Source organism: Choloepus didactylus, chromosome 3 (assembly GCF_015220235.1).
Source record: "Choloepus didactylus isolate mChoDid1 chromosome 3, mChoDid1.pri, whole genome shotgun sequence".
In the NCBI taxonomy this organism is placed as follows: Eukaryota; Metazoa; Chordata; class Mammalia; order Pilosa; family Megalonychidae; genus Choloepus; species Choloepus didactylus.
This window is the reverse complement of record NC_051309.1, coordinates 106,441,878-106,469,605: the sequence shown is the minus strand read 5'-3', so window position 1 is coordinate 106,469,605 and position 27,728 is coordinate 106,441,878. Positions and strand designations below refer to the sequence as shown.

The window sequence follows — 27,728 nt, the reverse complement described above, 5'->3', positions numbered from 1 at the left end:
TAATACTACTACTGGAGTTCTTTTATAAGTAGAAGGAAATTCAGATACACAGAGAGAAAGCCACAGGAGAAGCTGGAAGTCAACAGAACTCAGAGAAGCCAGGAGAGGCTGCTATATACATTGCATGTACAGAAAAGCCGAAGACTAAGGATCACTGGCAGCCAGCCCCAGATCAACTAGTCTTCAGGAAGAAAGCATCACCTTGATGACGTCTCCATTTTGAACTATTCTAGCTGCAAAACTGCAAGCCAATAAACTCCCCTTGTTAAAGGCAACTCATCCCATGATATTTTTTTTAGCAATCAGGAAACATGACACACACACACACACACACCCACACACACACACACAGGTCACCAAACTAATTATATTCTGATTAATTCTATATATTGATCCATAGATTCTTTTGGATTTTTCATATGTATAATCATATCATCTGTGAATAATGACAGTTTTGTTTCTTTCCTTCCTACTTCTTTTATCTTTCCATCCCTGTTTACTCTACTGTAATGGATACTGAAGTGGGGATGATCCTTCTCTCATATTCAGACTCAAAGTGAATTTCTTTTGTTTCACCACTGAGTATGATGTTTCTGTAGACTTCTGGCAGATACCCTTTTCATATTAAATAAATTTCCTTTTAAAGCTGGTTTGCTAAGAGTTCTTGAAAATCATGAATAGATGCTAATCCTAAAAAAATGCTTTTTCTCTGAAGCTGAAATTATATGACTTTTTCCTCTTTATTGTGATGAATGATACTGATTGCATATTTTTAATCATCATTTTATTGAGAAATATTCACATACCACGCAGTCATACAAAACAAATTGTACTTTCGATTGTTTACAGTACCATTACATAGTTGTACATCCATCACCTAAATCAATCCCTGACACCTTCATTACCACACACACAAAAATAACAAGAATAATAATTAGAGTGAAAAAGAGCAATTGAAGTAAAAAAGAACACTAGGTACCTTTGTCTGTTTGTTTGCTTCCCCTATTTTTCTGCTCATCCATCAATAAACTAGACAAAGTGGAGTGTGGTCCTTATGGCTTTCCCAATCCCACTGTCACCCCTCATAAGCTACATTTTTATACAACTGTCTTCGAGATTCATGGGTTCTGGGTTGTAGTTTAATAGTTTCAGGTATCCACCACCAGCTACCCCAATTCTTTAGAACCTAAAAAAGGTTGTCTAAAGTGTGCGTAAGAGTGCCCACCAGAGTGATCTCTCGGCTCGTTTTGGAATCTCTCTGCCACTGAAGCTTATTTCATTTCCTTTCACATCCCCCTTTTGGTCAAGAAGATGTTCTCCATCCCACGATGCCGGGTCTACATTCCTCCCCGGGAGTCATATTCCACGTTGCCAGGGAGATTCACTTCCCTGGGTGTCTGATCCCACGTAGGGGGGAGGGCAGTGATTTCACCTTTCAAGTTGGCTTAGCCAGAGAGAGAGGGCCACATCTGAGCAACAAAGAGGCATTCAGGAGGAGACTCTTAGGCACAAATACAGGGAGGCCTAGCCTCTCCTTTGCAGCAACCATCTTCCCAGGGGTAAAACTTATGGTAGAGGGCTCAACCCATCAAACCAACAGCCCCCTATGTCTGTGGTCATGTTAGCAACCATGGAGGTGGGGTAGGCGAATACCCCTGCATTCTCCACAGGCTCCTCAAGGGGGCACTACATCTTTTTTTTTTTTTCCCTTGTTTGTCTTTTTTCTTTCTTTCTTTTTTTTTTTTTAACTTTCCCTTCTTTTTTAAATCAACTGTATGAAAAAAAAAGTTAAAAAGAAAACAAACATGCAATAAAAGAACATTTCAAAGAGACCATAACAAGGGAGTAAGAAAAAGACAACTAACCTAAGATAACTGCTTAACTTCCAACATGTTCCTACTATACCCCAAGAAAGTTACATAATATAGCAACATTTCAGTGAACTTGTTCCTACTACATCCATCAGAAATTAACAGACCATAGTCATTTCTGGGCATCCCCAGAACGTTAAATAGCTTATCTGTTCTTCTTGGATTATTGTTCCCCCTTCCTTAATTGCTCTCTACTGCTAGTTCCCCTACATTCTACATTATAAACCATTTGTTTTACATTTTTCAAAGTTCACATTAGTGGTAGCTTATAATATTTCTCTTTTTGTGCCTGGCTTATTTCGCTCAGCATTATGTCTTCAAGGTTCATCCATGTTGTCATATGTTTCACCAGATCGTTCCTTCTTACTGCCGCGTAGTATTCCATCGTGTGTATATACCACATTTTATTTATCCACTCATCTGTTGAAGGACATTTGGGTTGTTTCCATCTCTTGGCAATTGTGAATAATGCTGCTATGAACATTGGCGTGCAGATATCTGTTCGTGTCACTGCTTTCCGATCTTCCGGGTATATACCGAGAAGTGCAATCGCTGGATCGAATGGTAGCTCTATATCTAGTTTTCTAAGGAACCGCCAGACTGACTTCCAGAGTGGCTGAACCATTATACAGTCCCACCAACAATGAATAAGAGTTCCAATTTCTCCGCATCCCCTCCAGCATTTGTAGTTTCCTGTTTGTTTAACGGCAGCCATTCTAACCGGTGTTAGATGGTATCTCATTGTGGTCTTAATTTGCATCTCTCTAATAGCTAGTGAAGCTGAACATTTTTTCATGTGTTTCTTGGCCATTTGTATTTCCTCTTCAGAGAACTGTCTTTTCATATCTTTTGCCCATTTTATAATTGGGCCGTCTGTACTATTGTCATTGAGTTGTAGGATTTCTTTGTATATGCAAGATATCAGTCTTTTGTCAGATACATGGTTTCCAAAATTTTTTCCCATTGAGTTGGCTGCCTCTTTACCTTTTTGAGAAATTCCTTTGAGGTGCAGAAACTTCTAAGCTTGAGGAGTTCCCATTTATCTATTTTCTCTTTTGTTGCTTGTGCTTTGGGTGTAAAGTCTAGGAAGTGGCCTCCTAATACAAGGTCTTGAAGATGTTTTCCTACATTATCTTCTAGGAGTTTTATGGTACTTTCTTTTATATTGAGATCTTTGGTCCATTTTGAGTTAATTTTTGTGTAGGGGGTGAGGTAGGGGTCCTCTTTCATTCTTTTGGATATGGATATCCAACTCTCCCAGCCCCATTTGTTGAAAAGACCATTATGGCTCAGTTTGGTGACTTTGGGGGCCTTATCAAAGATCAGTCGGCCATAGATCTGAGGGTCTATCTCTGAATTCTCAATTCGATTCCATTGATCTATATGTCTATCTTTGTGCCAGTACCATGCTGTTTTGGCAACTGTGGCTTTATAATAAGCTTCAAAGTCAGGGAGTGTAAGTCCTCCCACTTCATTTTTCTTTTTTAGAGTGTCTTTAGCAATTCGAGGCATCTTCCCTTTCCAAATAAATTTGATAACTAGCTTTTCCAAGTCTGCAAAGTAGGTTGTTGGAATTTTGATTGGGATTGCATTGAATCTGTAGATGAGTTTGGGTAGAATTGACATCTTAATGACATTTAGCCTTTCTATCCATGAACATGGAATATTTTTCCATCTTTTAAGGTCCCCTTCTATTTCTTTTAGTAGAGTTATGTAGTTTTCTTTGTATAGGTCTTTTACATCTTTGGTTAAGTTTATTCCTAGGTACTTGATTTTTTTAGTTGCTATTGAAAATGGTATCTTTTTCTTGAGTGTCTCTTCAGTTTGTTCATTTCTAGCATATAGAAACATTACTGACTTATGTGCATTAATCTTGTATCCTGCTACTTTGCTAAATTTGTTTATTAGCTCTAGTAGGTGTATCGTTGATTTCTCAGGGTTTTCTAGATATAAGATCATATCATCTGCAAACAATGACAGTTTTACTTCTTCTTTTCCAATTTGGATGCCTTTTATTTCTTTGTCTTGCCGGATTGCCCTGGCTAGCACTTCCAGCACAATGTTGAATAACACTGGTGACAGCGGGCATCCTTGTCTTGTTCCTGATCTTAGAGGGAAGGCTTTCAGTCTCTCACCATTGAGTACTATGCTGGCTGTGGGTTTTTCATATATGCTCTTTATCATGTTGAGGAAGTTTCCTTCAATTCCTACCTTTTGAAGTGTTTTTATCAAAAAGGGATGTTGGATTTTGTCAAATGCTTTTTCAGCATCTATTGAGATGATCAATTGATTTTTCCCTTTCGAGTTTTTAATGTGTTGTAATACATTGATTGTTTTTCTTATGTTGAACCATCCTTGCATGCCTGGAATGAACCCCACTTGGTCATGGTGTATGATTTTTTTAATGTGTCTTTGGATTCGATTTGCAAGTATTTTGTTGAGGATTTTTAAATCTATATTCATTAGGGAGATTGGCCGGTAGTTTTCCTTTTTTGTAGCATCTTTGCCTGGTTTTGGTATTAGATTGATGTTAGCTTCATAAAATGAGTTAGGTAGTGTTCCATTTTTTTCAATGTTTTGAAAGAGTTTGAGTAAGATTGGTGTCAGTTCTTTCTGGAAAGTTTGGTAGAATTCCCCTGTGAAGCCATCTGGCCCTGGGCATTTATTTGTGGGAAGATTTTTGATGACTGATTGGATCTCTTTGCTTGTGATGGGTTGGTTGAGGTCTTCTATTTCTTCTCTGGTCAGTCTAGGTTGTTCATATGTTTCCAGGAAATTGTCCATTTCTTCTACATTATCCAGTTTGTTGCCATACAGTTGTTCATAATATCCTCTTATAATTTTTTTAATTTCTTCAGGATCTGCAGTTATGTCACCTTTTTCATTCATTATTTTGTTTATATGGGTCTTCTCTCTTTTTGATTTTGTCAGTCTAGCTAGGGGCTTGTCAATCTTGTTGATCTTCTCAAACAACCAACTTTTGGTGATATTTATCCTCTCTATTGTTTTTTTGTTCTCTATGTCATTTATTTCTGCTTTAATCCTTGTTATTTCTTTTCTTCTACTTGGTTTAGGATTGGTTTGCTGTTCATTTTCTAGCTTCTTCAGTTGATCCGTTAGTTCTTTGATTTTGGCTCTTTATTCCTTTTTAATATATGCGTTTAGTGCTATAAATTTCCCCCTTAGCACTGCTTTTGCTGCATCCCATAGGTTTTGGTATGTTGTGTTCTCATTTTCATTCGTCTCTATATATTTAGCAATTTCTCTTGCTATTTCTTCTTTAACCCACTGATTGTTTAGGAGTGTGTTGTTTAACCTCCAGGTATTTGTGAATTTTCTAAGTCTCTGATGGGTATTGACTTCTAATTGTATTCCATTGTGGTCAGAGAATGTGCTTTGAATAATTTCAATCTTTTTAAATTTATTGAGGCTTGTTTTATGTCCCAGCATATGATCTATTCTGGAGAAAGTTCCGTGAGCACTAGAAAAGTATGTGTATCCTGGTGATTTGGGATGTAATGTCCTGTAGATGTCTGTTAAATCTAATTCATTTATCAGATTGTTTAGGTTTTCAATTTCCTTATTGGTCTTCTGTCTGGTTGATCTATCTATAGGAGAGAGTGATGTGTTGAAGTCTCCCACAATTATTGTGGAAACATCAATTGCTTCCTTTAGTTTTGCCAGTGTTTCTCTCATGTATTTTGTGGCACCTTGATTGGGTGCATAGACATTTACGATTGTTATTTCTTCTTGCTGAATTGCCCCTTTTATTAGTATGTAGTGGCCTTCTTTGTCTCTCAAAACATCCCTGCATTTGAAGTCTATTTTATCTGAGATTAATATTGCTACACCTGCTTTCTTTTGGCTGTAGCTTGCATGAAATATTTTTTTCCATCCTTTCACTTTCAGTTTCTTTGTGTCCCTGTGTCTAAGATGAGTCTCTTGTATGCAACATATTGATGGTTCATTTTTTTTGATCCATTCTGCGAATCTATATCTTTTAATTGGGGAGTTTAATCCATTTACATTCAACGTTAAAACCGTGGAGGCATTTCTTGAATCGGCCATCTTATCCTTTGGTTTATGTTTGCCATATTTTTCCCTCTCTCTATTAATATCCTTTATTGTACCCATACCGAATCTCTTTAGTACTGAACCTTTCTCCAAGTCTCTCTGTCCTGTCTTTGTTTCTCTGTCTGTAGGGCTCCCTTTAGTATCTCCAGTAGGGCAGGTCTCTTGTTAGCAAATTCTCTCAGCATTTGTTTGTCTGTGAAAAATTTAAGCTCTCCCTCAAATTTGAAGGAGAGCTTTGCTGGATAAATTATTCTTGGCTGGAAATTCCTCTCACTCAGAATTTTAAATATATCGTGCCACTGCCTTCTTGCCTCCATGGTGGCTGCTGAGTAGTCACTACTTAGTCTTATGCTGTTTCCTTTGTATGTGGTGAATTGCTTTTCTCTTGCTGCTTTCAGAACTTGCTCCTTCTCTTCTATGTTTGACAGTGTGATCAGTATATGTCTCGGAGTGGGTTTTTTTGGATTTATTCTATTTGGAGTTCGCTGAGCATGTATGATTTGTGTATTTATGTTGTTTAGAAGATTTGGGAAGTTTTCCCCAACAATTTCTTTGAATACTCTTCCTAGACCTTTACCCTTTTCTTCCCCTTCTGGGACACCAATGAGTCTTATATTCGGACGTTTCATATTATCTATCATATCCCTGAGGTCCATTTCGAGTTTTTCAATTTTTTTCCCCATTCTTTCTTTTATGCTTTCATTTTCCATTCTGTCATCTTCCAGGTCACTGATTCGTTGTTCAACTTCCTCTAGTCTTGTACTATGAGTGTCCAGAATCTTTTTAATTTGGTCAACAGTTTCTTTAATTTCCATAAGATCATCCATTTTTTTATTTAGTCTTGCAATGTCTTCTTTATGCTCTTCTAGGGTCTTCTTGATTTCCTTCATATCCCGTACTATGGTCTCATTGTTCATCTTTAGTTCTTTGAGTAGCTGCTCTAGGTGCTGTGTCTCTTCTGGTCTTTTGATTTGGGTGCTTGGGCTTGGGTTATCCATATCGTCTGGTTTTTTCATATGCTTTATAATTTTCTGTTGTTTTTTGGCCTCGTGGCATTTGCTGAACTTGATAGGGTTCTTTTAGGGTTTGTAGACCTATTGAAGTCCTTATCTCTAATTTATCAGATCTACAGCTTCGTGGAGTACACTTTCTCTAACTAACAGCAGGTGGCGTCCACGAGCCACCTGTTCTCCACAAGCCAGTTCTCCCCTGCTTAGCCTTTTTGTTGAGTGGGGGAGTGAGTCTTGTGGGGCCCAATTGGTGTACCAAGCTTGCGTGTGTAGTTGGTGTTGCCTGCCCTGTATGTTGGGCGTGTTTCTGGGCAGTCGGGGAGAGGGGGTGGCCCTAACAATCAAATCTCCCTGATGATCCTAGAGTTTTAAAGCTGCTGCAATAGTCTAATCCTTCAGTTCAGTCCTGCCACAGTTTGTCTCTGCCACTGACCCATAAGTCTTTGGTATTGGCGTATGGCTCCTGAGACTTGCAAGTGGGCCCCTCTTCCAGGCTGTGCACCCCGGGTCCTCTGTTGAGGGATGACTGTGCTATGTCACAGGTGAGTGCCGTCCCCCCAGGGCAGTTCTGGGCTGCTGGGCTGTGTAGGGAGGCTCCCAGTCTGCTCAAATGATGGCTGAATGGGGCTTTGTTAATTCACACTGCTCCACCTTCCCAGCTCTGGGACATTCAGCTGAGGTTGCAGGGAAGGCTAATGTCCACGCCCAGTTTTGTGGTGTGTGCCTGTTATTTGAAGCACTTCCGTCACACTGGGTTGTCTGGGGCAGCTCTGGGCTATGGGGCTGGCGATGGGCAGGAGTGTTTCCTGTCCACCAGGATGGTGGCTGTGAGCGGACACCCCCCTTTTCTTGGGAAGTTGTGTTGTTTAGTGAATTTTCTCAGCCACTGGATTATTGCCTTTTGTCTCAGAGCTCTCTTAGTTCTGCTCTTGACTTGACGTGCCCAAATTGCAATTCTTTGAAGCTTTCTGTATTGGGCTTCTTAGAGTAATTGTTTTAGAAAAAAAAAAAAGGATTTAAAAAAACAAAACAAACAAAAAAAAAAAACGGCCCTCCTCAGAGATCTAATGGGTTATTGAAATGCTAATAGACAAAGCAACCAGGGCCATTAAGGAAAGGTCCACAGGGCAGAGAGATCAGCTTTGCTTCGGGATTTGCATATGTGCCTCAAGGCCTGAGCTCCGCCCTTCCCCTTTCTGTGTTCACCAGAACTCCAAAAATCCTCCGCTTTTATTTTGGAGTTTTTCGTGTTGTTTTTTTTCTATGCCTGTCTCCTCTCTGCTGGGCTGGCTGCTCTCAGAGTCTCTGGTGTCTGGTCTCAGTCTATCTATGGTTGGAGTTTGAATCAGTAGAATGAGTTTCCGATAAGAGCAGCCACTGCAGTTCTCCCTTCTCCTTCCAGGAGCTGACAGCCCCTCCTCCCTCGGGACTGAGCCTGGCAGGGAGGGGCGCGGGTCCCCTGGCCGCAAAAACTTACAGATTTCGCTGATCTCAGCAGTTCCACGTTTTCATGAGTTTTGTATGAAGTATGCCCAAAGACAGATTGCTCTGTGGTGTCCAGTCCACGCAGTTCCTGGCTTTTTACCTACTTTCCTGGAGGAGTAACTAAAACTTACAGCTCACCAGTCTGCCATCTTGCCCCGCCTCCCGATACTGATTGCATTTTGAATATTAAATTAAGTTGCATGTTCAAAATAAATCCAATTTGGTTTTGATGATGGAATGTTTTAGGTGTTTGTTTCTTTGTATTTTTTTACTTTTATTACTATTACTATTTTTTGGTGTAATGCAAATGTTGAAAACCTGATTCTGGTGATGAACGTACAACTATACGATGGTACCATGAATAACTGATTGTATATTGTGGATGACTGCAGGGTATGTGAATATATCTCAATAAAACTGCATTTTAAAAAAGCTAAATAGTTATACAATCATCATTAAGAATCAGATTTATTGGATTACATTTCAACAGATTCAGGTAGTTTCTTCTAGCTATTCTAACACACAAGAAACTATAAAGAAGTATCTGTACAATGCATAAGAGTAACCTTCAGAATGACCTATCAACTCTACTTGAACTTTCTTAGCCACTGAAACATTATTTTGTTCCATTTCATTTTCCCTTTTGGTCAAGAAACCATTCTCAATCCCACGATGCCAAGGCCAGGCTCATCCCTGGGTCATGTCCCATGTTGCCAGGGAGGCTTACACCCCTAGGAGTCATGTTCCACATTGAGGGGAGGAGAGTGAGTTTACCTGCAGAGTTGGCTTAGAGAAGGAGGCCACATCTGAGCAACAAAAGAGGTTCTCTGGGGGTGACTCTTAGGCATAATTATAAGTAGGCTTAGCTTCTCCTTTGCAGGAGTAAGTTTCATAAGAGCTAGCACCAAGATCGAGGGCCTGACTTACTAAATTGGGAGTCCCTAATGCTTGCGAGAATATCAGGAATTCCCCAGGTGGGGAAGTTTAATATTTCCACATTTTACCCCAATCCCTCAAGGGTAGTTTGCAAATACTTTTTTTTATTTTCTGCCCAAAATACTCTGGGATGTATAGGGATAGTAAATTAACCTGCACAAAATAACAAGATCTCGTTCTCTATTTCAGGTTCCATGTTATTATGTTGTTTAAATCAACTGACCAGACAGGTAAAATTAAATAGTGTGTACAGAGAATATAAATTTTGTACCAAATAAACGTCTCTTAAATAAAATATAAAACTCAGGCATAGATGTGACTGCAGTAAGAGCTTACAATCTAGTAACCTTTACAATAAGCTTTATTGAATATTTTGTACCCCTTCATCGTTGACTGCCCAATCTCTGCCCAGATTCCATCTCCTGATAATCTATGATCTCAAATTCAATTCTCAGTGTTTGCTCATTATAGATATAATGAGGCCTTACAATATGTGTCGTTTTGTTTCTGGTTTATTTCACTTAACATAATGTCCTCAAAGGTCATTCACCTAGTTGCATGTCTCACACCCTCATTCCTTCTTGCAGCTGCTCAATATTCCATTGCATGTCTACATCACAGTTTGCCCTTCCATTCACCAGTTGATGTACCCTTAGGCCATCTCCATCCATTGCAAATCGTGAATACTGCCACAGTAAACACTAGTGGGAAAATGCCTATTTGTATCCCTGCTTTCAGTTCTTCCAAGTATATACCAAATAATGTGGTTGCAGGATCATATGGCAATCCTGTATTTAGCCTCCTGTGGAACCACCACACTGCCCTCCAGAGGGGATGCACCATTCTACTTCCCTACCAACAGTGAATAGGAAGCTAAGTATAGAATTGCTGTATAATCCAGCAATCCCGTTACTAGGCATATACTTGGAGGAACTGAAGGCAGGGATGCAAACAGACACTTATACAACAATGTTTATAGTGGCATTATTCACGAATGCCAAGAAATGGAAACAGCTCAAATGTCCATCAACAGGCTAGTGGATAAACAAACTGTGGTATATACATATGATGGAATATTATACAGTTGTAAAATGGAATAAAGTCATGACACCTATAGATACTGGAGTTCTTTCTCTTTCTTTATGCTGCTTTGAATCACTGTCTAGTGTCCTTTCCTTTCATTGTGAATAACTCCCTTCAGCACTGCTTATTATGGGGCACATCTAGGAGTGATAAACTCCCTAAAATTTTGTTCATCTGGGAATGTCTTAATCTCCCTGTCATTTTGAAAGAAAGTCTCACTGGATAGAAAATTCTTTGTCAGTTGTTTTCTTTCAGCACTTTCAATATTTCAACCCACTGCCCTCTTGCTTCCTGGTTTCTGATGAGAAATTGGCACTCAGTCTAATTGGGACTCCCTTGTACATAACACGTAGCTTTTCTCTTGCAGCTTTCAGAACTCTCTTCTTTTCCTTTGCATTTGATTGTGTGTTCAATAAATAATGGGTGTAATTTTCTTCATGTTTATCTAGTTTAGTGTTCTCTAAGCTTCTATTTTGCGCAAATTTATGTCTTTTGCTAAGTGATGGAAGTTCTCTGTCATTATTTCTTTGAATATTTGTTCTGCCCCTTTCTCCGTTTCTTTCCTTTCTGGTAATCCCAGAATGGTATTCCAGTGGTCTCAGGCTATTTTTGCTTTTAATGTATATTTTTTTCTTTCTACTCCTCAGCCTGACTCATTTCAATTGTCTTCTCTTCAATTTTGCTGATTTTTCTCCCAGCTCCAAACTGCTGTTGAAACCTGGGAATTTTTCATTTCAGTTACTGTGGCCTTCCACAACAGTTATTCTATTTGGTTCATTTAAAAAATTTCTACATCTTTGTTGAGATTCTCATTGTTCATTCATTGTTTTCCTGATATTCTTTAGTTCTTTCTCTGTATTTTCCTTCATTTCCCTGAGGATACTGAAGTTTTTTTTTTTAAAGCCTTTGTTCAGTATGTCCAGTTTGGTCTTCTTCATGGTTTTTTTCTGGAGTTTTATCTTTTTCCTTTGTCTTGACCGTCACTTCCTGTTTCTTTGTTTGCCATGCAATCTTTTGTTGCACACTGTACATTTTAATGTTTTAAAATGCTAACTCTAGCATTTGTTCCCTGAGATGTCTATTCTTGAGCTTGTAAGAGCTGGTGATATGACAGAGATTTTCTCAAGTGTCAGCCCTCCTACCAGGAAGGTTGGCCCAAGACAAATGCAAAGGGCAGGATCCTCCCTGTCTCTTCTGGGTCTGTGTCTTGTCCTAGACCTGTGCTTACTAGTGGCTCAGGAGTTCTGTTGTTTACAGGAGTTTGAATGCCCTCTCTATTTCCCAGCAGAGAAATCTTCTACCTCTCCAGGGTGTTTCACTGCTGGACTAAAGCAGATAAGCCTATGCCCCAGGACATCTGGCTCAATTATTTCTTACACTGCTTTCAATGTTTCAAGCTGTTTTTTGCCTGGGGGCAAATTCCTGGATGGGAGGTGTATTAGTTAGGGTTCTCTAGGGAAACAGAATCAATGAGAGGTATCTACGACTATAACATTTATAAAAGTGACTCACGCAACTGTGGGTATGCACAAGTCCAAATTCGGTAGGGCAGTCAGCAAACTGTCAACTCCAAGGAAGATGTTCGATGAACTCAGGAAACGAACTGGCAACTTCGACAAACTCCTCAGGAAATGAACTGGGATCTTCGACGAACATGTTCGATGAACTCCTCAGGAAATGAACTGGCAACTTCGACGAACTCCTCAGGAAATGCTTCACTGGGCAGCCGAAGAAGAAGTGAAGGTCCTCTATCTGTCTCGCTTGTAAGTCTTCAACTGACTAATTAGATTAAATCCAGCCAATTGCATTCTCTCATTGTGGAAGACACAGTCTTAGGTGAGTCATCAGTCACAGCTGCAGTCAATCAACTGAAGATTTACTAAACCAGCCTGTTGGTTTATTAACTAGCCACAAATGCCCTCACAGCAATTGTTAGGCCAGTGTTGCTTGACCAGACCACTGGGTACTATCACCTGGCCAAGTTGACACATGAACCTAACCATCACAGGAGGTGTGCAGGAGACGAGTTTCCCAATTCAGTCTTTCCCAGCCAGAACAAGGCCAAGGACTCACAGAGGGAGCACCGATGTCAGCCGGTTCCAAACTGCTTTGGAGAGGGGATGATGAAGGTGTCTGGCTCCCCACAGCTGCACTTTGTTGTCCTGCCCAGCAAATGCAGACCTTCAACAATCTGCCGCAGCTTGGAGGAAGTGTACCAATTTTAAGTCTCCTCTGTCACCTTTGTTCAGAGTGGGTGGCAACAATGGCTGCCCCTAGAGCCAGCCCCAGCAATCTGATGTCGCTAATCAAAAGCCATAATAATCAGTGACTGGCCTGTGTCCACCCCTACTCTTGGGGAAGTGGATTTTTATGACCCTTTCTGGCACCAGCAAGCTACCTCAGAGACCAGACCCCCCACTACCTGCCACGAGAGTGTGGGATGGGCAATAGTAAACAGTGTGCAAAGAGAGAAATTTACTGACATTTACCCTAATTCACCAGTCTCTTCCTCTTCCTCATCCTCCCTGGATGCTGTACACTGTACTACTGGACCCTGGAGCTTTAAAATAGATGATTCAGACATTTTCTGCCTGTTTAATAGCTGTTCTTGTGGAAAGAGTGACTCCTGGAGCTTCCTACTCTACCGTTTTTCCACAATCCCCTGCTGTCACTTTTTGAGGTTTCTAGCTTTCTTTTAAAATTTTCAAGCTTGGCGTCTTTGACCATCATAAGCATACCTGGTTTTAGGCAAAGTCTAATAATTCTAGTACATGAAGATATCCTGCTGTTGTTTGATCCTGTGTTGTTAAATTCTCTTTGTTCTTGCTTACACTGTTCCGTCTCCTCATGTGCCTGGTCCTCTTTGATGATGTGCTAGATTGTATCTGAAAAATTATTTATGGAAATAATTTGAGGCCTAAAGTTATGCTCTCTCTCTCCAAAAAGGATCTTTGTTTATTTTTACTATATCTCTGAGGACACCATCAATCTGAGAACACCTTAATCCATGATTACAGTTTGAGATTATCTGGGTCACTACTATGACTCAAAGCTAAGCTGCAGTCTATGGGATGGCCTGTTTACTGTGTTTTACTCTTTCTCCTAGAGTGCATCCCTTACAGTCTTTTCCCCAAAAGAAGGGATAGAGTTTACCACTATTTTCACCTTTCTCAGGCCCGGGACTCCAGCTTTTATCCCTTTGCCCTGAAATGGTACAAAAGTGCAGGTCAGGAGAATCTACGATGGCGGCTAGGTGAGACAGGGCAAAAAAATACCTCCATGAAAAATACTAGATAAAAACCAGAAAGTGACCCAGAACACCACTGCCAGTGATGCACCAGCTGGACAAGGTCTGCTAAATCCACAGGGAATGTGCATTTGGTGAAACCAGGAGCCTGCATTCTGAAACGAGTGAGTGAGTCGGCTGAAAGTCCTGCGGCCACACTGCAGTGTGGGGAAACAGTGGGCTGGCGTTTGGAGACGGACTAGTTCATTAAAAAAAAAAGCCCAGGAGTGGCTGCAGATACAACGGGGAGAGCCACGCAGTGAAGCACAGCGGGAGCGGGCTGGGCTAACACCTCGGTGTCTGGCGTGGAAGATACCCCCTCCCACACCCGCTGCTGATTGTCTCAAGACCAGAGGAGCAGAGGGGAGCCAAAAGGAGAAAAAAAATAGCATTCCTTGCAGCCGTCTCCCCAGCGGGCGGGGCCAGACCTACAGCCCAGAGCCGCGCCAAGAAACCCAGTGTGACGGGGAATCTTTCCCACAGCACTACACACAAGCCACAGTATCGGCGGTGGACAGTGGACTTTAATACACCCACGGCTGATTGTCCTGGAGCTGGGAGGGCGGAGCTGTGCGAAAAGGGGGAAGTTAACGGGTCCCATTCAACCGTCTTTGAAAGCGGGCTGGGAGTGCCCCTGCATGGCCCAGCATCTCAGGGCTTCCCTAGCAGGCCGGCGCACACTAGTGACATGGCGCGGCCCTCCCTCAGCAGAGGTCCTGGAAGAGCACAGCTGGGAAGGGGGAACCACTTAGAAATCCCAGGTACCCCACATGAATGCCAAGGACTTGTGGGTCAGCGACAGAGACAATTGGTGGAAAGACCGAAAAGAAGGCTTAGGCTCCTGCAACAGCCTTAAATCTCTGGGAACACCTGGGAGGTTTGATTATTAAAGCTGCCCTGCCTGCCTAACCACCCAGACACACGCCCCACACTCAGGGCAGACAGCACCAGCAAGAGACCCAAACTTGGTGTACCAATTGGACCCCACAAGAATCAGACCCCCACACACCACAAACTGGGGGAGAACTGACTTGAGTGGAATAGGTGACTCACGGACGCCATCTGCTGGTTAGTTAGAGAAAGTGTATGCCACCAAGCTGCAGTTCTGTCAAATTAGAGATCAAGTAAAGCAAATGCCAAGAGGCCAAAAACAACAGAATATCTTAAAGCACATGATAAAACCAGATGATATGGAGAACCCAAACAAAATACCCAAATCAGAAGAGCAGAAGACACACAGTACTTGGCACGATTAATCAAAGAATTACAGACAGGCAATAAGAGTATGGCTCAGGATATAAAGGACATGAAGAAGAGCATGGCACAGGATATAAAAGACATAAAGAAGACCCTAGAAGAGCATAAAGAAACTGCAAGAGTAAATAAAAAAAATAGAAGATCTTATGGAAATTAAAGAAACTGGTGGCCAAATTAAAGACTCTGGATACTCATAATAAAAGATTAGAGGAAGTTGAACAGCAATGCAGCCTCCTCGAGGACCACAGAACAGAAAATGAAAGAACAAAAGAAAGAATGGGGAAAAAAATAAAAAAAATCGAAATGGATCTCAGGGATGTGATAGATAAAATAAAACATCCAAATTTAAGACTCATTGGTGTCCAAGAAGGGGAAGAGAAGGGTAAAGGTCTAGAAAGAGTATTCAAAGAAATTGTTGGGGAAAACTTCCAAAACCTTCTACACAATATAAATACACAAAGCATAAATGCCCAGTGAACTCCAAATAGAATAAATCCAAATAAACCCACTCTAAGACATATTCTGATCAGACTGTCAAACACTGATGTGCCAGTTTGAATGTATTGTGTCCCCCAAACGCCATTATCTTTGATGTAATCTTGTGTGGGCAGATGTTACCAGTTTTGATTAGATTTCTTTGAGTGTTTCTTTGGAGCTGTGCCCCACCCAGCTGTAGGTGATAACTCTGATGAGATAATTTCCATGAAGGCATGACCCTACCCATTTAGGGTGGGCCTTTATCAGTGGAACCATATAAATGAGCTGATGGGCAGAGGCAACTCAGTGCAGCTGTGAGTGATGTTTTGAAGAGGAGCTACAGACAAGAAGGATACTTTGAAGAAAACACAGGAGCTGCAGATGAGAGACATTTTGAAGATGGCCGTTGGAAACAGACTCTTGCTCCAGAGAAGCTAAGAGAGGACAAATACCCCAAGTGCAACTACGAGTGACATTTTTGAGGAACTGCAGCCTAGAGAGGGATGTCCTGGGAGAAAGCCATTTTGAAACCAGAACTTTGGAGCAGACGCCAGCCACCTGCCCTCCCAGCTAACAGAGGTTTTCCAAACACCATTGGCCATCCTCCAGTGAAGGTACCTGATTGCTGATGTGTTACCTTGGACACTTTATGGCCTTAAGACTGTAACTGTGTAACTAAATAAACCCCCTTTTATAAAAGCCAATCCATCTCTGGTGTTTTGCATTCCAGCAGCATAAGCAAACTAGAACAACTGAAGAGAAGGAGCAAGTTCTGAAAGCAGCAAGAGAAAAGGAATTCACCACATACAAAGGAAACAACATAAGACTAAGTAGTGACTACTCAGCAGCCACTATGGAGGTGAGAAGGCAGTGGCACGACATATTTAGAACTCTGAGAGAGAAAAATTTCCAACCAAGAATACTTTATCCAGCAAAAGCCTCCTTCAAATTTGAGGGAGAGCTTAAATTTTTCACAGATAAACAAATGCTGAGAGATTTTGCTAATAAAAGACCTGCCCTACTTCAGATACTAAAGGTAGCCCTACTGACAGAGAGAAAAGCTGACGGAATTCACAAGTAGATCAGTCCTATAAGAAATGCTAACGGGAGTTGAGCAGGCTGAAAGGAAGGGACACTAAACAATTGACTGAAACTACATGAAGAAATAAAGGGTACCAACTAAAGATCACATGGTAAATATAAATACCAATACTACTGTATTTTTGATTTGTAACTCCACTATTTACTTCCTACAGGATCTAAAATACGTAAACTGTAATGATAAATCAGTGGTTTTAGACTCAATGTAAAATACATAATTTTTGACAAGAACTACATAAAAGTGGGGGAATGAGGGAGTATAGGAACATAGTTTATGTGTCATACTGAAGTTAAGTTGGTATCAAAGAAAAACAAGATTGTTATAGATTTAAGATATTAAACTTAAGCTCCAAGGTAAACACAAAGAAAGTATCAGAGAATATGACCATAGAGATGAAAAGTAGAGTAGGGGTTCTGAGAAGTGGGGGAAGGGGCAATGGGGAGTTAAGAAATGAGTGTAGGGTTTCTGTTTGTGGTGAAGGGAAACTTCTAGAAAGGGATGGTGGGAAGGTGAGAGCATTGCAACATTCTAAATGTGATTAATTCCACTAATGGAATGCTAGGGAAGGGGTAGAATGGGAAGATTTAGGCTGTATATATGTTTCCACAATTGAAAAAAAAAAAAAAAAAAAAAACATTCTAAATAGAAGACAATTAAATGCCAAGGATGATCCTGGATGGGATCTGAGGATGGAGGAGAGGAAGCTCAAAGGGACACAGATGTGACATAAGGGGAAAAAAAAAAAAGGAAATATAGAATGTAAGCTTTGTATTGAGGTTGAATTTCTTGAACTTCTTAGCTGCATTTAATGAGATTGCATAAAAGAATGTTCTTGTTCATGGGCAACGTATACGTGAATTATATTGTTCTTTCAAGGATGTGTGCAGCTTGCTCTCATATGTTCAGAAGACAGAGCAATAGATGATGGATGATAGGGAGGGAAAGAGGGAGGGAAAGAAAGAAAGAAATGGTGGTGTGACAGGATGTTAAAGGTGGTGGATTGGGGTATTGGGGGAGGGGGGTCGGGGTATGCTGGAGTTCTATGTATGGGGTTTGTACTGTTTTTGCAACTGTTCCTTTAAGTTTGAATTTACCTCAAAATAAAATTTCTTATTAAAAAAAAAGGCAGATTGATCATCAGACAGATAATCCATTAGCAATAATTGGGAAGTATATACACTTAGTTACTAACAACAGTTATTTCCTGAGAAGAGAGCAGAATTGGGGCAGGAAAAAAGAAGGAAAAAGTCATTTTCCTTTAGGGTCTGCATGCTTTCGCATTTGCATTTTTGTATGAGCATGTTTTTGTGTATTACTTCTATGCTTCTTGTAAGTACTACAAAATAAAATATATATATATACACATAAAAAAAAAAAGTGCAGGTCAGCCCCTCAGCTGTCTTTTCCAGATTGGTATTAAGAATGCAAAAGCTACATAACCATCTTTGCTAATATTTGAAAATCAAAGAGACGTGGAAAGTAGCTTTGGCTAATGTAGATACAGCTATGGAGTAGATAATACAGCTGAAGTTAGAGATACCCAAAATAAAGCTCATCACATCATTAATAAAACAAAGAAGCATTTCGAGTTAAATAGGTGTCAAATAATATTAGAAAAGCAACTGAAAAAATATATATGACAAAAATCAAGAGGTGCATATATTTTCTCACCATTTTCTGCCAACGGTGCAAGAACTTCAAAAATCATTTCCCTCTTATCATGTTCTATTTGTTTCTTAAAGAGTTTTACCAGCTCTTCAGCAATGTTTGTACTGGCAAACTGTTCTTTACTTGACTCTGTAAAATAAAGGAGAAAAATCTAGAGCAAGCAAACAATATTAAACCCAGAAGCTGTTTTCTATTATTTTCAATACTTGGTCATTTTGTTCCACTACTGACAAATACAAACATTCTTCAAATACAGGAGCAATCAAATTCATAATTTAATTCTCCTGAAAAGGAAAAATATAAAAGGCTTTAGAGAAAATAATTTTGATCCAATTATATTCAACATTATAAAAAAGGATCACTAGCATAATATATAAGTAACCATAGCAACAAAAAAGTTACTAAGTTATAAACTCATAGTTTACAGGCTTTTAGTCAAAGAAGAAAAATTACTCATAATAGACTGCATTTTACATTGCCGAATCTTATCTTTAGTATCATTACAGTGGCATGCTTATGCACTGGTCCTGGCATATCTCCTATTAAAAATCAATTCTTTGTAAGTACTTGGGATCTCATTTGTTCTTGCCTCTTCGGCATTTCCAACCTCTCTTCCTTACTCAACAGCCTCATCATCAGCATTTAAGCATGCTTTAGTATTTCTTACATCAAACAATGTTAGTTTCTACTTGCTCAACTCAACACTATTAATGAACCATTTCAAACTAGTTTTGACCCACCTCCACACTATTCCTCAGTCTCCTTCGCTCGCTTCTCTTTTTCCACCAGAATTCTATAAATGTCAATTCCTTGGGACTTAGTCCTTTGCTTTCTTAACTTCTCTGTCCTTACTTTCACCCTAGTTAATCTAATTACCTTCCATAGCATCAAACAGCACCTATATGTTGATGTTCAATTATTTCGCTAGCCCTCTTTTAGACACCAGGCTATTTACTTAACTGTCCACTTCACATCTACACTTGAATCTCTCTCTAGCATCTCAGGATACCCAAAATGAACTTTTGATATTACCCTGAAATCTGTTCCTTCCCCAGGATTCCTTAACTCAGTGAATGACCACCTCCATCCATCCATCCATCTGTGCAGGCAGAATTCTGGGAGTCATTGTTCACTTCTGCTCATTCAATTTCCATATCCAATAAATCACCAAGGTCTACCAATCTAAGCCCAAAATATACTTGGAATCCATTTCACTTCTTTCCAAGTCTCTCGATTTCTTTGGCTTCATCAGGTATCCTACTAACTTTTCTAAAAGTTTCTCAGAAAATTCTGACCTAACCTAAAACAGATTGTTTGCTCTTGTGTTTGAGGCACAGCTGAAATCCTGTAATCTCCCTTGATGGATCCTTTCCTCTCCTTCCTTGTTAGATACTCTACTATCTACATCTCTTCTCCTCCACTTATTTTTTGTTTTGGAGGACGTGTCCTCCACTAGCTTTCAGAGAAAAGGTGTACAGGAGTTATTTTGCAGTCTTGACTGTATGAAAATGTTCTTTCCAACCTAGAGTTTATGCCTCTGATTTAAATTAGTCCTACCCTTCACTGCATTACTTTCTCATGCTACCAATTACCATGGTTTGTAACTATATGCTTATTTATGAATTATTTTTAAAAATAAATATGCATCTCACCCACTAAAACATAAGCTCCTTGAGAGCAGGGACAGAGTGTATTATTTTAAGCATTAGAAACACAGTGTACAGGCTGGTGCCTGGTACACAGTAGGTGTTCAAAATATTTGATTGAATGTGTGGCTGAACAAGTAAATGATACTAGTATTAGATTCTGCTCTCTAGTGCTGATAAATCTGTGTCGATTGCAGATAAGGAATACTGTAAACTCCACTTTAAAAGAGAAGGGAAAAGCACAAATCTTGATGATGCACACTTTCAAGTCATTCTACTATTATACTTGTTCTGATGCATAAACCACAAAATCTAACAAAATGACGAAAATCTACCCCAGCACTTTAGTATTATTCTTTAGTGTCACAAAAAAAGGATTGGGGGTGAAGTGTCTTTTCCAATCAGCAACCTAAACCCTCAGAGATCATATTCTGTAAATGTGACCATATACTACCTATTGGGGATTGAATCATGCCCCCCACAAAAGGCATGTTTAGGTCCCAATCCCTGGTCCTATGGGTGTGAACCCATTTATAAACAGGACCTTTGAAGATGTTATTGGTTTTTAACCTGAATGATGGTGGGCCTCAATCCGACATGATTAAAGTCCTTATAAGCAAAGGAAACTGGGCACGTAAAAGAGAAGTCACAGAGAGCAACCAGAGATGGGAGAGAACAGAACCCAGAAGAAAAAGAAGATGCCAACATGTAGATTTCCATGTGACAGAAACGTCAGGGACCAAGGATCACTATCAGCAAGGTCCAGAATGCCACAGTCTTTGGGGAGAAAGATCACTGTGCTGATTCCTCAGTTTTGGACTTCTCCTGGCCTCAAAACTGTGAGCCAATAAATCTCTGTTGTTCTGGTATTGATTTTAGGAGCTAGGAAACTAAAACACTACCTTTTATTAAAAGGAGGTTAGGTTGATTTAAACAGAGATGATTTAACTTCTGTACATTGCTGGTTGCTCCTCTGCTTCAGATAATTATTCAAATGAAATGAATTTCAGAAGCATAAAATCATAGGTGAAGTAGATAGATATCACCTATTGCTACATGCTCTTATTCTTTAAAATAATAGTGTCAACACTCTTTTCTTTCCAATTTACATTCTATTCCTCCAAACACTTAAGAAACTGAAACCAAATCATTGCCACTGTGTAACACAGACTGTTTGCCAGCACACAAAAAACAATGAAACATGATTAATACAGTAATTGGAAAATAAAATAATCTGTACTTACCCTAAAGATGGATAAAAAAGACAGCATGAAGTATGATTCGAATATTATATCTGAATTAAATGTCACGGATCCCTAATAGGCCTACAGCCTTTGGCCAGAAGCCTCATTTTTAAAGGTTTTATTTTTATCAGAGTTATACATGAATCTAGTTTAAAGAGTTAGTCCTAATATTTAATTACCAGCAGACTTCACTCCTTGCTCCCTCATTTCTATTTCCTCAGACACACATAAAGCTCATAGCTAATTCACTGGCATTTACCTCTGTATCTGTAAATAATATATTTGTATTGCTACTTCCTGATTTTTTTAGTTTTAGGTATTTTTGATTGAGATTAGGCATTAACTCTTTCTTCCCTTTCCAATATACCCTCTTGTACCGGTTTGTATATATTATGCCCCCCAGAAAAAGCCATGTTCTTTGATACAATCTTGTGGGGGCAGACATATTAGTGGGGATTAAATTGGAACATCTGGATTCGGTTGTTTCCATGGAAATGCACTCCACCCAACTGTGGGTGATAACTCTGATTGGATAATTTCCATGGAGGTGTGGCCCCGCACATTCAGCATGGCCTTGATTAGTTTATTGGAGCACTATATAAGCTTAGACAGGAGAGGGCTTGCTACAGCCAAGAGGGACACTTTGAAGAATGCACAGAAGCTGAGAGAGTAGCTGCAGATGAGAGACAGTTTGAAGATGGCCACTGAAAGCAGACTCTTGCTCCGGAGAAGCTAAGAGAGGACAAACGCCCCAAGAGCAACTGAGAGTGACATTTTGAAGAGGAACGGCAGCCTAGAGAGAAACGTCCTGGGAGAAAGCCATTTTGAAAACAGAACTGTGGAGCAGACGCCAGCTATGTGCCTTCCCAGCTAACAGAGGTTTTCTGGACACCGTTGGCCATCCTTCAGTGAAGGTACCCGATTGCTGATGTGTTACCTTGGACACTTTATGGCCTGAAGACTGTAACTGTGTAACCAAATAAACCCCCTTTTATAAAAGCCACTCCATCTCTGGTGCTTTGCATTCCAGCACCATTAGCAAACCAGAACAGATTTTGGTACCAAGAGTAGGGTGCTGGTGCTGCTCTGTTTGCAAATGCTAAACATGTTGGAATGGCTTTTTAAATGGATAAGGGGAAGATTCTGGAAGAACTGTGAGGAGCTTGATAGAAAAGGCCCAAACTGCTTTGAAGACACTGTTTGTGGAAATATGGACTCTAGAGATACCTCTAATAAGGCCTTGAACAGATATGATGAATGTGTTGTTGCAAACTGGAAGAAAGGCGATTCTTGTTTTAAAGTGGCAGAGAATTTGGCAACATTGAGTCCTGGTGTTGGATGGAAGGAAGAATTTGAAAGCAACAAGCTGGTATATTTGGCTGATGAAATGCTAAAACCAAAACTCGTAGATATAGCATGGTTTCTCCTTGCAGCTTACAGTACAATGTGAGCAGAGAGAGAAAAAGTTAGAATTGAACTCTTGGGTTCAAAGAAACCAGAAACTGATGGTTTGGAAAATTCTGGGCTTCCAAGGGGTACTGGAAGCTATAGCCCAATGTGAGGATTTAACCAAACATGGAACCCGACCGCCATTTCAGTACAAGCCAAGATTGGAGATGGAACTATCCAGAAAGGATTTGTGGAAAGTCCTGTTGTCTGATGGCTTTGACCCCACTGTGCTTCATGTAAAGCCAACAGAATTTTTGCAAGATCTTTATAGACGAAGCTGCTGCCCGTCTAGACTGGAGGAGACAGACAAGGAACAAACAGAAGGAAAAATTTCTTCAAAGACAGAGCCATGGAGGTTGAGGTCTGGAGTCAAGAGGTCTTGGGCTGGGAGAGTGGAGTGGCCCACATGCATGGAAAGGGTGAGTTTGCTCCAGAGGTTGACAGTGTTACCACCTCAGGCATCAGAGAGGATGGAGCACATTCCCCCCAGACTGGGAGAGCCTGGCCCCACTACTCCATTGTTCATAGAGGGTAGAGCCTTTGCCCTGGAAAAGCAGAGTCCAGTGGCACCCCAATGTTTGAGGAGGGTGGGCCAAGAAGGTGGTCTCCCAGTGTGGATATGTTGGAGTACTCACACCAGCGTTTGGAGAGAAAAGGGCTGCCACAAAAGCCTTTGGAAAGACTTGGACTCCTGCTCTCTCAAGCCCCAAGGATACAAAGTCATTCTGTTAATGACTCTCAGACTTGAAATCTAATGGGAGTTTGCCCTGCAGGTTTTAGGAACTGTTTTGGTCCCTTAAACCCTTCTTTCCTTACTATTTCTCCTTACGGCAATGGGAATGTATATCCTATGACTGTCCCTCCTTTGCATATTGGAAGCATACAACTTGTTCTAAGTTTCACAGGTACAGAGCCAGAGGGGAATTATGCCTTAGGACCAACCATGCCTGTAATTGATTTTGATGGGATCCTGTACTTAAGTACTGTTACTGAAATGATTGAAGTTTCTGTGATACTGTGATGGATGAATGTATTTTGTATATGGAAAGACCATGTTTCTCCAGGGTCCAGGGGGTGGAATGTACTGGTTTGGACATATTATGTCCCCTAGAAAAAGCTATGTTCTTTGACGCAGTCTTGTGGGGGCAGACATATTAGTGAGGATTAAGTTGGAACATTTGGATTAGGTTGTTTCCATGGAAATGTGCCCCACCCAACTGTGGGTGATAACTCTGATTGGATAATTTCCATGGAGGTGTCGCCCCACCCATTCAGCATGGCCTTGATTAGTTTACTGGAGCACTATATAAGCTCAGACAGAAGGAGAAAGCTTGCTACAGCCAAGAGAGATACTTTGAAGAATGCACAGAAGCTGAGAGAGCAGCTGCAGATGAGAGACAGTTTGAATACAGGAGTTGAAAGCAGACTCTTGCTCCGGAGAAGCTAAGAAAGGCCAAACGCCCCAAGAGCAACTGAGAGGAACGGCAGCCTAGAAAGAAACGTCCTGAGAGAAAGCCACTTTGAAACCAGAACTTTGGAGCAGACACCAGCCATGTGCCTTCCCAGCTAACAGAGTTCTGGACACCAATGGCCATCCTCCAGTGAAGGTACCAGACTGCTGATGTGTTACCCTGGACACTTTATGGCCTCAAGACTGTAACTGCTGTAACCAAATAAACCCCCTTTTATAAAAGTCAGTCCACCTCTGGTGTTTTGCATTTTGGCAGCCTTAGCAAACCAGAACACCCTCCATCTTCCCAATCTAACTATACTGTAATTTTGGTTAGACCAATAATTAGTGTTTTAGTAATGTACTATTTCCTTTTTATATTTTCTTATTTCTTCTGCAGATTTTTCTATTTTGCTTAATTTTCTATGTACTTACTAATGCAACACCAAACTTTCCACTCATTGTCTAATCTCTTAATATGCTCATTCATTTTAGGCATTCATTTCCATCTCTTGTTAGGAATTATCATCCACTTCCAATCAACACATTCTTTGACCTGCTCCAATGTGCACTGGCTGTGGCTTGAAATTGGGATAATAATGTTGAGTTTCTGAGCATCCAGTATATATTCTTTCACTTCATCTGTTTTTAGAATGGTACTCAGGTAGCCCTTACCTCAACTTGGCCTAAATGTCCCCAGCCTACAAACCCTCAATTTTTAGCTCTCCAGAAAAAAAAATATACAGTCTTCCACTGGATAGGGAAGGGGTAGTTACCATCAGGTGTGGAAAGAGAAAGAGGATCTAGAAATCTTGATACAACCAAATCCCAAGCCTTTCAAAGATTCTGAATTCTAATTTAGTTCCTGGCTTTGAATTGCATTTGGTTTTCATAGGTTTGCTAAGTGAATTGTTCCCTATCTTGTTCCCAAGTCCCAAAATGTTCTTGCGGTATCCCTTCTCTTATTTTTTGTTTGTTTTTCCCTACACTTGAGGGTTCATGTCTTTAAAAGAGAATCCAACCACTGCAGAGTTTTAGTCAGTTTCCACAAAGGAGAGAAATTATGGTGCAAGCTTCCATTCTGCCATCTCTATTACAAAATACTAATTTTTTTTTTTTTGTAAGGAGAAAACTATTTGCAAAAGACATTGGAGCCCAACTAAAAAGAGGAAAAATCCCATTATGTTTAAGCCATAATGGTTAAGTGCCAAATGCAAACTTCAAAAATGTGATTGTGAATATAGAAAAGTTATGTATGCACATAAACTAGGACTCATAGGAAACTACAAAAATCTAGTAGTTGTGTTAGGCCAGTGGGACTGAAGGATAATTTCTCTTTAATATTGTGTATACATAAATAAAAATCAGTAGGAAAAGATCTTTTCATTATTTCAAAAAGTGGAAAGATTTTTTAATCCCACAAATTTATGAGTTAGTAAGGCAGAGCTGCATTTTCCTTTTCTATCTGCAATCCTGAAATACATTGGACTTGTTTATTTTATATTTCATTTTTAAGCTATTATATATCTTTAGCAAGCAAAACCACACAGTTATATTATTTAGCATTTACATAAAAATAATTTGGACAAAAATAGCTAGTATTTAGTGATATGCCATATGCAGAAGTGTGTGGTGGGAATTTGAAATACCTTATGTTTACTTGAATCAATAAAAACAAAACTATTTGACTTGTTAACTCTTTGACAATAAAGCCCACAACAAAAAGAGAGAAATAGATTATTCAGGGGCATACGTGTTCCACCTCCATGTTGATATATATCCTAGCGATTACATGGGTTTAACAGACTCATGATATAAACTCTAGAAGTCTTAGTAAATAAATATTTCTCTTTTATTCTTTCTTTATCCAAATAGAGTAGGGTAATAATGGCAGGAATCAGAGTATGATATTGGGTTGAACTGAATTGGATGCATAACCATTTTTTAATATAGATCAGAAAGACTAGATTGAATTGGGATGGTCTATGGTTTATAATTTCCAAAAAAATCCTGATACCTTAACTCAGGCAGGAATTCACATCAAACACTGTTTGGTAGCACATTTTCAATGGTACATCTTCCCAGTATACTAGGAAAAACAGCAAGGAAGGCAAAGTTTTCTTTAGAACCCTCTATTTAGACATTGTGTCTCCCCTGGAAGTCCAGGGCCCACCGATAAAGCACGCTCTGCTATTTTGCTCCCAAATTATTTTTCCTTATTCACCTGTCCAATCAAAACTCCTATTTCCTGAAGGCTACTGATAGTAACAGTGTATCAGCTCATCATTCATGTTATCATTCTTTTGATAAATAATATGTGCCAAGCAATGTCCTGTGAGATACACAAAAGATAAGTTAAGACTGGAAAGCAATGTACAAGGGGTGTATGGCTGATACCTTTGGCTAAGAGTATTTATATTTATATTGCCAAGAACCTGTTAATAGAAAGGTATCTCTGGTTGGTAGAATTACAGGGAAAATAAGTCTGCTTAGTTTTGGGGTTTTCAGCTTTTAGTCAATCTTTACTTATCTGTCAAAGAATAAAATGTCTGAATTTCATATTGAAATATTCCCCTCCTTTGGTTCTTCCAACACTACCTTTGCAGGCAGCTCTAAAATCCATAACTTAGTAAAAATGTTGCTCAGTGAGGAAGCATAGGCTGGCATCATGCACATTATGGAAACTTCAAAACATAAGTCTGCAAGAATATATTTATTCTCTAAACAAAACACACATTGAGAAATTTTGTCATATCCAGCAAAATTTTAAGTGCTTGAGCACTTTAAAACTGGAATAAAACAAATGTTTTAATAAAATACATAATAGATAAGCTTTACATATGCATATTACGTACACATAGACTGAAAATAACTACAGATATTAAAATCATAAGTGACAGTATGTAAACCATCATTTAAAGGTGCTTCATGTGAGAATAGAAGTTCTCTTTTAAATAGATGACACATCAAGAACTTTCTTTAATCTCTCTAACTCAAAAAGCTCCTTTTCAAATGATTTCACATACAATAGTGATTCTCTGAGAACGTTTTCCTCAAATTTCAGATTAATAAGTCATTTAATCTTAGAAGATTAGGACCAATATTTTAAAATACAGAATATAAACTATCACAGTGCACTAAATATGATAGGAATGAGTACTGTTTAGTGTCAAGCATGTTTATATAATAACTGGTGATATAGATACATTTTTTCCCATGGATCATAGTCTAAAAAGTTTGAAAAATAATGCCATAAGTGTGAGCAATTTACGACATGGGTTTCTGTGAAGCACTTTTGGAGAAATATTCATGTTTTACAGCCATATGATAATGCCTAAAACACAGCAGGCAATATATCACTATTTGTATATTGAATAATTTGAGGTTACCTGGGTCCAAATGTACAAATTATCTAACAATTAGATAATAAATTAAATACACTAATTACCTATCACAAATCCTGCACCACCCTCCACCCCTCCTCCCCCCCTCCGAAAGAAGCTTGCCTACTATGTAAGCATGATCCTAAATTAATATTACTAAATAAATCACAGGTTTGAATTAACTGTAAGATTAGCTCTCCTTTACTTCATAGGGCCCTTGTAAAGGTGACTGAGGTTTAATTCAGATTCATGGCCCTCTATTATTATACAATGCAAGACTTCTAAGACTAAAATCTCTCAAGGCAAA

At 39.6% G+C, this 27,728-nt stretch overlaps 1 protein-coding gene across 1 annotated transcript in view; it reads right to left on the bottom strand.

The window, feature by feature from the left end:
• Positions 1–27,728, bottom strand: part of RAP1GDS1 (Rap1 GTPase-GDP dissociation stimulator 1) — a 205,973-nt gene that overhangs the window by 47,249 nt on the left and 130,996 nt on the right. The window contains exon 7 of the mRNA XM_037831460.1: positions 18,253–18,378. Within this exon, the coding sequence (XP_037687388.1) occupies positions 18,253–18,378 (126 nt within the window). The remainder of the gene's footprint in view (positions 1–18,252; positions 18,379–27,728) is intronic.